The sequence below is a fragment of the Bubalus kerabau genome, chromosome 3, assembly GCF_029407905.1.
Source record: "Bubalus kerabau isolate K-KA32 ecotype Philippines breed swamp buffalo chromosome 3, PCC_UOA_SB_1v2, whole genome shotgun sequence".
NCBI classification, from domain to species: Eukaryota; Metazoa; Chordata; class Mammalia; order Artiodactyla; family Bovidae; genus Bubalus; species Bubalus kerabau.
This window is the reverse complement of record NC_073626.1, coordinates 145,676,548-145,689,213: the sequence shown is the minus strand read 5'-3', so window position 1 is coordinate 145,689,213 and position 12,666 is coordinate 145,676,548. Positions and strand designations below refer to the sequence as shown.

Sequence of the window (12,666 nt, the reverse complement as noted above, 5' to 3'; positions counted from 1 at the left end):
CCATTTAATCGTTCGAGGTCAGGGTTTCTCACCCATCATCACTGTTCATGTGTCGGGCCAGATAATTGTTGTAGGGAGCTCTTCTGTGCATTTGTAGAATGGTTAGCTGCATCCTGGCACCTATCTGCTAGGTGTCAGAACTGAATGTCCTGTGCTGTGCTGTGCTGTGCTTAGTCGCTCAGTTGTGTCTGACTCTTTGCAACCCCACGGACTATAGCCTGCCAGGTTCCTCGGTCCATGGGGATTCTCCAGGCGAGAACACTGGAGTGGGTTGCCATGCCCTCCTCCAGGGGGTCTTCCCACCCCAGGGATCAAACCCAGGTCTCCCGCATTGCAGGCAAATAGATGCTTTGCCTTCTGAGCCACCAGGGAAGACTGCCATAACTGCATACATCCTTCTAATTATAAAGTCTCCAGACATTGGTACATGTTCCCTGGAGGCAAAATTGCCCCCATTTGAGAATCACTGTGTTAAATAGAAAGATTTAACAATAGCAGATCTGAGCCTTTTTTTTTACCCCATGGGAAATAACCTTGGATTTTCCTTTTCCTGGCATTCTTTTACTAGAAACTTGATTAATATAGAATGTATCCAAGTAATATTGTTTATTGTAAATTGACCCTGATTGGTGATTGCATATGGACCAGGAAGACTGTGAGTGAACTCTAGAAGCCTATGAAAAGACACTGTGCTTGATCATGGTGTGCAGTATGTGACTCTTGTAAGTGAGCATGAACATATGCCTCCAGCGACTCTGGAATCTACACACATTGGCTTCAAAATGCACGGCTGCTTTCTGTGGAGTGTGAAGTTTCCCTAGGCCAGGGTGATGTCTGTGCTTATTCACATGATCTCTTTCTCTTACAATGGTCCATAAAGGCCCCTGGTGGGTTGTGTAAATCCCTTCTGAAGATAGCGTTGTCGCATGCTAGCACACTGTCTTTCTGCAGAACTAAGTGAGCCTGGTGCCAAGCTGTGGTCTCTTGGTCCTATGAATGAATATCAGTCTGAACCTGAGACCACTGCTGGTGGCAGGAGAAATCTGGGAATTAACTGCTTTCTTAAATATGCTTTCAGCCAATCCTGCTTTTAGTCCCACCTTCACTTCTGCTGCTTCGCTTTGAGGTTACAAAATGTAAATTGGGGTGCTTCTCTGCTTTTCTCCAGTTTTGACTTAGCATTCAGCTTTCCTTGGGCATGCTGAGTTGTGTACACTCAACCAGATGCTTCTAGCTTCCAGATTTTTGTCATGTCTTCTCATGAGTTTGTCTTTAACACAACAGCAACAACAAAATCCTTTTTCTTTGTTTTAGCGGGATTTATGGAGGGAGTAGAACTGCCTCATTGGCCATTCATAGTCTCCTTCTCCTGTCTGTAGTCTCTTAGCCGTGGAGTGCCCCACAGTGCAGGCGTCAGACTGCCCTTCTCTCTGTCTACTCCTTTGGTGATCTTATACACTGACAACTACCCAGTTTTAATCCCCATCTCATTTATTTAAGGTACACTAACCCCCCTTACATCCTAATCCCTCTATAACAGTGGTTCTCAACTAGAACCTAGTTTGTCTCCCAGGAGACACTCAGAAATGTCTGGAGACATTTTTGGTCATCAGTGATAGAAGGGTGGTACTGATGTCCAGTAAGTAGAGGCCAGGGGTGCTGCTAAAATCCTACAATAGGACAGCCCCCACAACAAAATTATCTGACCCAAAATACCATCAAGGTTGAGAAGCCATGTTCAAAAGTCAGTTAGCATCTATCACTCACTGTCAGCAATACGGCAGTAACACCGTGTTGTGCAAAGCTGTCTGTTGACAGTTTCTGATAAAGATCAAGAAAGGACCAGCATTAAACATCTTTAGATTCAAGGGAATACAGGTTTCTTTAGCCAGTGTCTCTCCCTGAACTCCAGGCTCATGCATCCTCTTTCTAATCAACGCCTCTATTTGGTCATCTGAAAAGTAACTCAGATTTAACTGGTCTAAAACTGAAGTCCCGATCTTTTCTCCCAAACTTATTCCTCCCACAGTCTTCTCCATCTCAGTTAACGGCTATTATGTCCTTCCAGTTTATCAGTAAAATGCTTAGAGTCTTTATCTCCTCTTTGATTCCCCATCCTCCTTCCGATCCAGCAGCCGATTTTGTTGCCTTAACTTCAGAATATATCCAGACTTGATCACTTCCCACCACCTTCACTGCCATCAGGCCAACATCGTCTTGAGACACATAACTAGTCTTCTGTGTTCACCATTCCTTTAACAGTCTGTTATCCCCGTGGCAGCCCTGAGTGGTCCTATTAAAGGTAAGTCAGATCTTGCCCCTCCTGTTTTCAAACCCAAAGGCTTTTTATCTTACCTGTTTTCAAACCCAAATCCCTGCAGGGCCTTACCAGATGGGCTTTCTATGGCTTGCCCCTACATTCCTTTCTTCCCTCCCTCTCTTGCTCTATCTGTTCTTTGCCAATAGTCAGAGCCTACTTAAGAGCCCTTTTACCTGCCCCCCACCCCCGCCTGGATACACTTCCTCATGACAATACCCCTTTACTGCCTTCAGGAGTTTGCTCACATGTCACTTTTCCAGTGAGGCCTTCTGTGATCACCCTGTTTTAAATGAGTTCTTCTTCCTCTGTCCTGTGAGTACTTACCTCCCTTTTCTTAAAAATTTTTTATTTGTTTATGGCTGCACGGGGTCCTCATTGCTGCGCTTGTCTGTTCTCTAGTTGGAGCAAGCAGGGGCTACTCTGTTGTGGTGTGTGGGCTTCTCGTTGTGGTGACTCAGAGCACAGGCTCTAGGCACAGGGGCTCAGGAGTTGTGGTAGGAGGGCTTGACTGTCCCACGGTGTGTGGGATCTTCTCAGACCAGGGGCCGAATCTGTGTTCCCTGCCTTATCAGGTGGATTTCCAGCCACTGGACCACCAAGGAAGCCTGTTATCTCCCTTTTCTGCTTTATTTTTCTGTTTATCACCATTTAGAATAGTATATATTTGACTTTATTTTACTCTAAAAATTTTGCTTGTGTGTCTTTTCCACTTGAATGTAAGCTCCATGAGGAGAGGAATTTTCAAAATTTTTCTATGATTCCTAATGTATCTTTAGCACCTAGAACATTATTTGGCTCAAAAGAGAAGCAATCAGATATTTGAACAAGCATTTAAATATATGCACGTGTTCAATTCATCTTTGTCTAGAAGTTCTGTACTCTAAAATTATCAGCAGTTTTCTTTCAAGATGGTTAGACAAGAGTGCTTCAGGTGAAGTAGCATATGAAAATCTGATAGTGAAACTTTTTTTTAGACACCTCTAAGTTCTTTAGAGGCAGTAATTATACCTGTTCTAAAGAAACCTAGGACAGAATAGTTACTCTCACTGAAGTTTAGTGACACTAATACCAGTTAGAAAAATCAATTTGAGATTGGTACTATTGCATCTTGGGGATGTGGGTATTCAAACCGCCCATCTGAAAACAAAGTAATTTTATAGCTTTTCTTTCTACCTCCTTGCTCTCTGAAACCAACAGGGCTAGGCATAGTATTATTTCACATCAGGAAGAGTAAGTCTTTTTCTCTTGCCTTTCTTTCTTGACTTTTGTTGAAATACTGTGCTTTCAGGCACTTCACATATGTTATTTCATTTAATTCTCCAACTATCCCTTTGGTAGGGGCATTATTCCAAAGAGGGGATTAACTAGGTCAAATAACTGGGAAGTCTGTTTTTGAATTCCAAAACTATAACATTTGCCTCCCAGCTTTTATCAGTATCTTAAAAGTAAAGTGAAGCTGATCATCAAAAATGATTATTTCCTGAATGTTTGATTTAGCATAAAAATATGAGTTTATTCTATGGATAAACATAAAAATGAATTACAGAATAATTTTAGTGTTCTTAAGAAATCCATCAGTAGTGTTCATTTGCTGTTTTTAAATTTAGAATTCATTGTAGCTGAAGTAAATTCTAATAAAGACTATAGCAACGTGAAATAAATGTTACAGTTGACTTACTGGTACTTTTATTCACATTAAAAGATAAAACAATACTTTTTAATAAGACAGCAGTTTGCAAACTTAAACAGTAATTGCATGTTATAAATTTTATATAAAGTAGGGTTTACTGATAAAAAGGTTAATGCTATAATATACCTGTATATTTATTCTCCGGTGGGATTTAAACTAGCAATTCCTCTGAATTTGGAATCTTATACACAAAAATATATTTTTAAAATGAAAATGCTTTTAGAAACATTTACTGAAGCTTATGGTAGGTTCAAAAAGTTTTGCTGAATCTTTAAAAATATTTGATGATGTATTGTAAATATTTTGATAGGAGAAATTCCTAAATATCTGAGCTACTAAAGCTTTTCAATGTTGTGGTTTTCCCCACCCCCCTCATGTGTATAGGGTTTTTTTTTAATGAAATCTCTATGGATATACCAGTGTGTTAATAACTTGTGATATGCAACATAGCATATGATAGCTTCAGTGTAATTCCTTTACTTCTTTCACTTTCCAGAACTATTTCAAGAATAAATGTGTGCAGAAATCTTGAGATATTGGAAAGAAAACAGCAATTGTGTTTGTTGTAATATCAGGTGGCATTGGCCTTGAGGTCCCAAGTTATTCTCAAAAATCAACTTTTTGCTCTGAGATAATAACTAGATGGAAGCTCAGGGCTTTCTGAAATTTTAAGAGGCCTGTGTATCTGAAAGATTGGAGTTACTAGTTATTACAACTACGTTTTTCCTAAAATTCTAATGGCTATGTTGCTGCATCTCACTGAAATTTATCCACATGTACCAACTTGGTGTTTTAATTCTAGATTTCACTGGCCTAGGAAGGTAATAGAAGGGATAGGTACAAACACACCACCCAGTCAACACTGGCATATATGCCCTGATCCTTGTTTTGTGGATTTTAGATACCCGAAAGCGAAAAAGCATTTTTATTTGGTTTTAAGTCTGTTTTGTTTTGTGTTGGGAGAGCTGGTAAAGAACCTTATACTGCCTATATAATGGCCAGTTAAATATCTAGGAGAGGAATAAAGAGAAGAGGAGGGGAAATAGAAAATAATATCAGCTACTGTGTTATTGCTTATTCTGTGCTGGGCATGGTGCTTTATATATCTTAACACTGAATTTGTACAGAGCCTTGAGAATAGGTACCATTACCACTATTTTACAATGAAAGGAACTAAAGCAGAAAGTAACTAGGTAACTTTCCCGAGGATTTGAACCCAGGCAGTCTGGTTGTAGAGCTCCTACAGCATTACCTTGCTACTTCATCATAAAATTGAAGGAGAATCTAGACAAGGCTAGACCAGCCAGTGCGTCTCAGATCCAAGCCTAGAGACAGAACTACATGGGCAGTAGAAAAAAGGCAAAGAGATTTATGTAGTAACATCCCCATCTGGTGGTGTTTTAGTATATTCCTGAATGTGTTGTTAAAATTTAACAACTATAAGCTGGCTGTAATCTAAATGAATTGAGGTTTAAATAAAATTCAAATGATGGCTGGTGGTTTCCCATTCTTCTACTAATAATAATGTTATTATTACTCCTTTAATTTTTATAGTAACATTTGGAGATAAATGCTATCATTACACCATTTTACACATGAGGAAACAGGTTAATAAGCCCAGAGTCATATTGCCAGGACATTTCCTGGGGTGGGGCTTGAACCCAGGCACTCTGGCCACCCCATAAGGGTCTGGATTCTTAACCGTCATGCTATATTTATTTTTAATATTCATGAAGAGCACATAACCTCAGTATAAGATGGATGTAAATCTGTTTTATTGAAACATTAATATGCGTTCACAAACCTCCACTTTTTTCCAGTTGTTATCTAAAGTGTTAGCTACCAAAAGAAAATGTTGTATTTTGTAACCACGACTCTGGTTGAAGGTCATTCGTTTCTTGATTATGGCTCATATTTCAGATCACTGCTTTTCTACACATCCTCCCCAACAAGATTCTGGCTCATAAATGGTACACGTTATAGGTTCAGTTCAAGAAAGTAGTGATTCATAACTTACTTTGCAGAGATTTGTGGAGTTTTTGAGAGATTGATAGAGAACATGATAGCTTTGTAACAAATGAAACTTTTTGAAACTGAGATGGTGTAGAGCAAAGTTTATGTGAGTTGACCTTCACATTCACGTAAACACAGATTTTAGATTTATGAAAGTAGTGATAAAGACAAGGTAAAATTGGGGACTTCCCTGGTGGTTCAGTGGTTAAGATTTCACCTTCCAGTGCAAGGGGTACAAGTTCAATCCCTGGTCGGGCAGCTAAGATATGCCTCTTAGCCCAAAAAAAAAAAAAAAAAAAAAGGCAAACAAACATAAAACAAGCAATAGTGTAACAAATTCAGTAAAGATTTAAAAATTGGTTCACATTGTCTTTGATACTTCCCATGTGTATATTCATTTTTGGTAAGGATGTGTTGAATTTCAATAACTAATAAGTTTCCATCATACTGTTTAACATGGCATGTAGCCATCTCTTGTTGAACACCTTAGATTATGATTTTTTTTTACCTAGCCAGTAAGCATTTGGAAATATGATGGGAGCTTGTGTGAGACTGAGCCTAGTGAGAATAGATTTATTTTTTAACTTTTTATTTTGAGATAATGTCAAGCTTAGACAAATTTGAAAAAATAGTACAAAGAACTCATGAAACTCTTACTCATGTTCACTAATTTAACATTTTGCCACATTTACTGTATTATTTTATATATATATATATTTTTTCCCCTGAACCAGTTGAGAGTTGGTTGCATTTTTTCATGCCCTTTTAGCTGTTAATACTTAAGTACTCAATTCGTAAGAGTGAGGATATTGGCAATATAGATTTGATAGGCCTCCCATTGATGTGGTGACTGACACAGTGTTATAGAATATGTTGAGTGAGAAAATATAGAGAGAGGAAAGAAAAATCAGTCTTGGTCTGGCCAAGCCTGTGGCATGAGAGCCAAGAAGAAATAGTTATTCATACATTCCATAAATGCTGGAGTACCTGGACACTGTGTTGGGCTGTAAGGGATAAAACTGTGAACATAATACACAGTGTCTTTATGAGATTATAATTTATTGTATGAGGAGAGGGATGTCAGAACAGACAACCAAAGCAATTTTAGTACAGTAAGGCAAGTACTCTAAGAGGAAAGACAGTAACTTTGGTTAAAAGGTCATTGATGACTTTGAGAATGAATTACAGGATGCATTACAACTCAAAGGATGAAGACTTTGGAGAAGAAAGGTGGATGCTAGATTGCAGGGAATTATAAGTGCAAGAGGTACACTGTAGCTGAATTCGGGAAACTTGGCAGTAAAAAGTAGAAAATAATAATTTAACAAGAGGAGGGTACTCAAAAGAATATTTTTCCGTCCTTCCCATCCCCAATAAGCTGGACCAGTTGAGTGTCAGAGACTGGGATATTAGAGGGGGAATGAGTGGGATCTAGGACATGGTGTAGCTTTGGAGGGGAGAAGCAGGTATTAACTCATGGAACTGGAGAGAAGGATGAGAATATGGACATAGCTGTAGGATACCTTTTAGAGATGAAGATTGTCAGGATAGATTGGTGTGGTTTCCTTAGTAATGGAGGGAAGTGAGGGCATATGAAGAGGTGAAAGAGTGAAACCAGGAACTTGAAGAACTTGGAAACTACTTAGAACAAGCTTAGAGGGAATGATAGAGAGGAGAGAAGAGAGCGAGTGCTGCCAAACAGCAGTTAAGGCCCATTTGAAGTTCAGAATTATGAATTGGTACTGGACAAGGTATTTCTGGGTAGTTCTGCCATAGAGCTCTACTGTCCAGAAGAAGAGTGAGGTTATCTTTAAATTGTAAAGAGCTAGGATCATCAGGTTCTTACCTTTTCTATTTCTGCACAATGCAATGAGGTGCATGCAACTTTTCATTACTATTTTGTTTCAACAATTCATTTCAGTGATCTTTTCTCTTCCTGCATGGTAATGAGAACTGCCCTTTTCCACCTCCTTTACCTATCATTTTCTTCCTTCCTGCATTTTCACAGCATGCTATTTCTCTGAGATGTCCCAGCAAGCAGGCCAAGCGTCATATTGACTTCACGGAAGAACAGGCTGAACTGACACCTGTAAGTTCTGTAATCATGTCCATTGGGACTACTGAAGTATCAGTGAAGAGGAATGCATTCTTTAGAACAACTGATGGTTAAACCTTGTCATATATCTCAATTTTTTGAATAAAAATTAAACCAGGCTTAAAAAATACATGAGCAGAAACATGAACAACCATATGATACAGTACCATTACATATTAATACTCATGGTAAGATTGTGTTGGTGATAGTGTATCTGGTATAAAGAAATTTTGTATTGGAACCTGAACCACATACTTTCTTTTTTGTTCTTAAGCTAAGGGCTTCTGTAAATTTCTCAAACTATTACTAAATTTAACTGTTCTTCAGAATGGGGATATCAAGCATATGACTTCTGTACCAGTGCTTAACTGAAACCTAATTTCTTTAAAAATGTTTCCTCTGGTCATTGATTAACGAACCTGGATGTTTTAGAGCTGTGCTGTTCCATGCGGTGACCACTAGCCAGATGAGGCTATTGAACACTCCAAATGTTAATCCAAATGGAGATGCACTATAAAGATAAAAATACATGCTGGACTTAAAAGACTTAGTACAAAAAAATAAATAAAAGATGCTAATATTAGTTTATTTCACCATTTTCTTTTTACTTTTTTAAAAATTCAGTTACTAGAAAATGTTATATTTGTAGCTCGTATTGTTTTTCCATTAGACAGTGCTGTTTCAGGGTCATCTATGAAGCATTGAAAAAAAAATTCCCACCCCCCCCCCCACCCAGTTGAATAAGATTTCCTCTGACCTCTCCTTCTCCCCTCCTCCTCTGCCTCCCTCCCTTCCTGTCCTTTAAAAATACTGGTAGTAACCCAGTGAATTGATTTCACAAGTCACTACTGGGTTATATCCTGCTTAGTGAAAAACTTTCTCCAACCTTACCTCTGGCCTGTCCCCTAAGCTAAGTACCAGCCACACTTACTAATCATATCCGCATTGTCATCTCTTCCACTGAGGCAGCAGTGCTCAGTCCTTTCAGCCCCAATACCCATATCTTGTAACAAATAATTTATAACATTATCTTTACTATCCCAAACGAAATTCATAAATAATATAACTTACCTACGCCCCCACTTATAGTGATTTTAATGCCCTATCACCTAGTACGAGGGAGAAATAGCCAAAAGTAATTTATGATATTTTAATGTATATATTTTCATTTTTAAGTGGTTGGCCATTTAAAAACTGTATTAAAAGACACAATGAAAAAATAGTCAAATCCTACACTTACTTACAATAAGAACTTTGGATTTAAGAAAAGGGAGAAGATCAGAAGTCATTTTTACAGGAAAAAGTAAGAAATATGAGTGGACCCAGAGTTAAAACATACTATGACACATCATAACAGACAAAACACACACCTCTATATAGTAACTAATAAAAGGGAAATAACCTTAAATGAAGTAGGAATAATGTGCTGATACAATTTATATATTACCAAAGAAAAGAAAATGAAGAAGTGCAAAATTCTTGCAAATAAAATGACTTTTATTTGTAACTGTAGTGACAGAATTATTCTCTGCCTTGTAGCATGGGGTTAGGTAGTAATAAAATGATTTTTACATTTGACTTTTTACATTATAGATTCTCATTGTGCTGTATTTTAAATAACTCTGAAAGACAAGCAGTTGAAATATTTTAACACAATCTGTGTTAATGAAACTCAGTGAAATTCCAGCCTTTCATTTCTTTTCATTATTAGTATTTAGTTCTTAATTCTGTTAAAAGCAGTTTCAAAACTCTTATCATTTACCTACATGTGACAGAGTGCACACTGATGCTACCAGTTTTGGTATTGGCAAATTTTTTTTATACTTCAAGCTGATTTTCCATTGGCGAAATGATTTCCCAATGTAATGAGTAATTCTTGGTAAATGTTGAACAGATTGTGCAGGCTTCCCTCAATTTCTGGTAAGTAAATAGCATTCCTGGAATAGTCATTGAATATCAGAATTACACAGAAATACTTTGTGCTTATATGTAAAATGGAGTTATTGAGTTTGAAACTCAGATTGTTATAAACAGAAATTCCCAGCTATATGATTTTCCATATAAGGACATTAAAAATTCATGTGTGACATGGGACTCTGGTTGTTAATTCTGTGGCATTGTTCCATGCTTGCAGGGGATCTAGTATTTAGGACTTCCTCCTCGTAAATACCAGTAATGCCCCTTCGTCCTCACTGTGACAGCCCAGAGTATTCCCAGCTTCCCCTGAAATGCCTCCCAGAGGGAAGCACCACCAGCACTGAGAACCACTGGTACCTCCCTTTGCGCTGTCTGTGCCCTCCACCCCACTCGGAGCTGCCTGCTACTCATCCTGCATTACGTTAGACTCGAGGCCTTTCCAGAAATAGTTTGCGGAACCTCTGATTTGGGTTCAGACACTGTCTCTGTCTCTTACTACCACTTACACGCTGCACTGTAGTTGTCAGTTATCTCCCTATTAGATGCAAAACTCTGTGAGACCAAGTAATGCCTGTCTTGGGTACCTTTGCATCTCCTGTGTCTGGCATGGTTCCAGGCTCAACATTGAATAAATAATTGAGTAAATGAAAAAAGAGAATAAAAGACAGAAAGAAAATGGGCTAATAAAGAAAATGGGCTATTTTTAATGAATTAAAAATAGGCTGCTGACTTTGCATTAGTGGTGAATGAAAGAAAATATAAGAAGGCCCTACATGTAGCTGTGTGCATTTTTGTTACCCACAAACATGTACCAAGACAGAGACTAATTTAATGATGTGCCCAAAGCACTGTCTTTCCCTTCTCTCAGTCCTCCAACTGAACACCACTCTCCTCATCCCTCTCGCATCCTTCTCCAGTAACCAGATCTCCCTCCACCCCCACCTCCGTTATGAGGAATTCTAGAGCCATGTGTGACTGGCACCAGTAGGGAAAGATAGATAAAGGAAGGCATTTATTGACAGAAGGCATTTGCTGCTTCTGGTTTCTAGATTTTTGTTTTTTTTTCAGCTACAATCCCTGTAGTTAGAGGGAACATGGAGTCCTAACCTCCCTCCCTGCTAGCAGTTAAGTAGTACATGCCTGTCCCAAACACGTGATTCATGATCTTGTTCAGCTACATTTATGGTCTCAGTTTTTAGATGTGTCATTCTTGGGGGTCACCAATCATGATTATCTCCTTTTTTTTTTAAAGTTCAGTATTTAAACCTTATTTTTGAGGAATATTATTTTTTGCACAATATTATTATGCACAATAAATATTTTATTTAAACCTTCAATATTTTAAAATCAGTAACTTCTACTTCAGGGTCTCTAAACAAATACAGTTAGATAAAATCTGATCAGATAGTTTTTTGGGTTTTTTTTTTTTAGTAATTTGAAGTCTTGAGGTGATTTGAGTTTGAAGATGGAGTAAATTTTGTAAGACTTTTTTTAAAGTTTAAACTTGAATTTAATGTCTAGAGTTTTATTTTTTGGGGGCTTCTCTGATGGCTCAGACAGTAAAGCGTCTACCTACAATGTAGAAGACCTGGGTTCGATCCCTGGCTGGGGAAGATTGCCTGGAGAAGGAAATGGCAACCCACTTCAGTATGCTTGCCTGGGAAATTCCATGGACAGAGGAGCCTGACAGGCTACAGTCCATGGGCTTGCAAAGAATCAGACATGACTGAGCAACTCATATCCACACAGAATTGTATTTACCAAAGAATAATTGGTTTTGATGGCCTTAAGCAAAAATTTTTTTTTAATTTGAAAAATAATTACCTGAAGAGAGATATTCTACTCATTTTGGGCATCTCTGAGAAAGTAATTTTTGTGAGTAAGATAAATAAGACTAGGCTTTCAAGAAATCATTTTCTATATGTTTTACATAATCATGTAATAATATGTTTTTGTCACTATATAGGAATAAAAAAAATGAATAGGAAAAGGGCAATGAAAGTTACAGTTGGTCTTTTTAGTTGTCCTCAGTATTCATCCTGGTCTTAGCTAATTGCTAACCTCAAATTAAATTCGGTTTGCAGAAATTTTGCTTATCTACTGTTTTTCTAATAGACAAGTCAACTAATATTTACCTTCAGGAGATGATACCATCTAGGTAATTGAAGGCTTAGAGATGATTTTCTTTGTGCTTGTTTGACCTTGTTAGTGCTGATATTGATGAATATATTCAATTTTTGTTTTAAACCTTGGGGTTTTTGTTTTGGTTTGGTTCTGGCTGGTTTTTTACCACCTAGGTGTGGGTGAAAGGGCAGGTATGCTTGTAAGGCTCATCTTGAACTAAAAAAAAAACACACAGGCAATGACATACAATATAGCAAAGCAACTATAGTATAGGTACAAGTAAAAGTTGAGTTAATGTTATTTTTTGTAATAGTATTTTAATTTTGAAGTAGTATATTGTATTATCTGTGACAGTGAGCTTTATGAGAGGTGCTGCTTTAGTATTTATTTTTCTTTCCAAAAATTTGTTTCTCAAGAATAACTTGACAATAACTTGATATATACTTAGATTTATAAAGTATATTGTGAAATATTTTATATAATTCCACACAACTGTGCCATGCATTG

The 12,666-nt window shown here is 37.7% G+C and overlaps 1 protein-coding gene across 3 annotated transcripts in view; it reads left to right on the top strand.

Annotated features, from left to right (window-relative positions):
• RAPH1 (Ras association (RalGDS/AF-6) and pleckstrin homology domains 1) overlaps positions 1-12,666 on the top strand; it is a 102,922-nt gene that overhangs the window by 50,045 nt on the left and 40,211 nt on the right. Inside the window, exon 5 of one of the 3 annotated variants that reach the window (XM_055573185.1) lies at positions 8,032-8,112. The exons of the other annotated variants lie outside the window; for them this stretch is intronic. Within the exon in view, the coding sequence (XP_055429160.1) occupies positions 8,032-8,112 (81 nt within the window). The remainder of the gene's footprint in view (positions 1-8,031; positions 8,113-12,666) is intronic. 3 annotated transcript variants of the gene reach the window in all.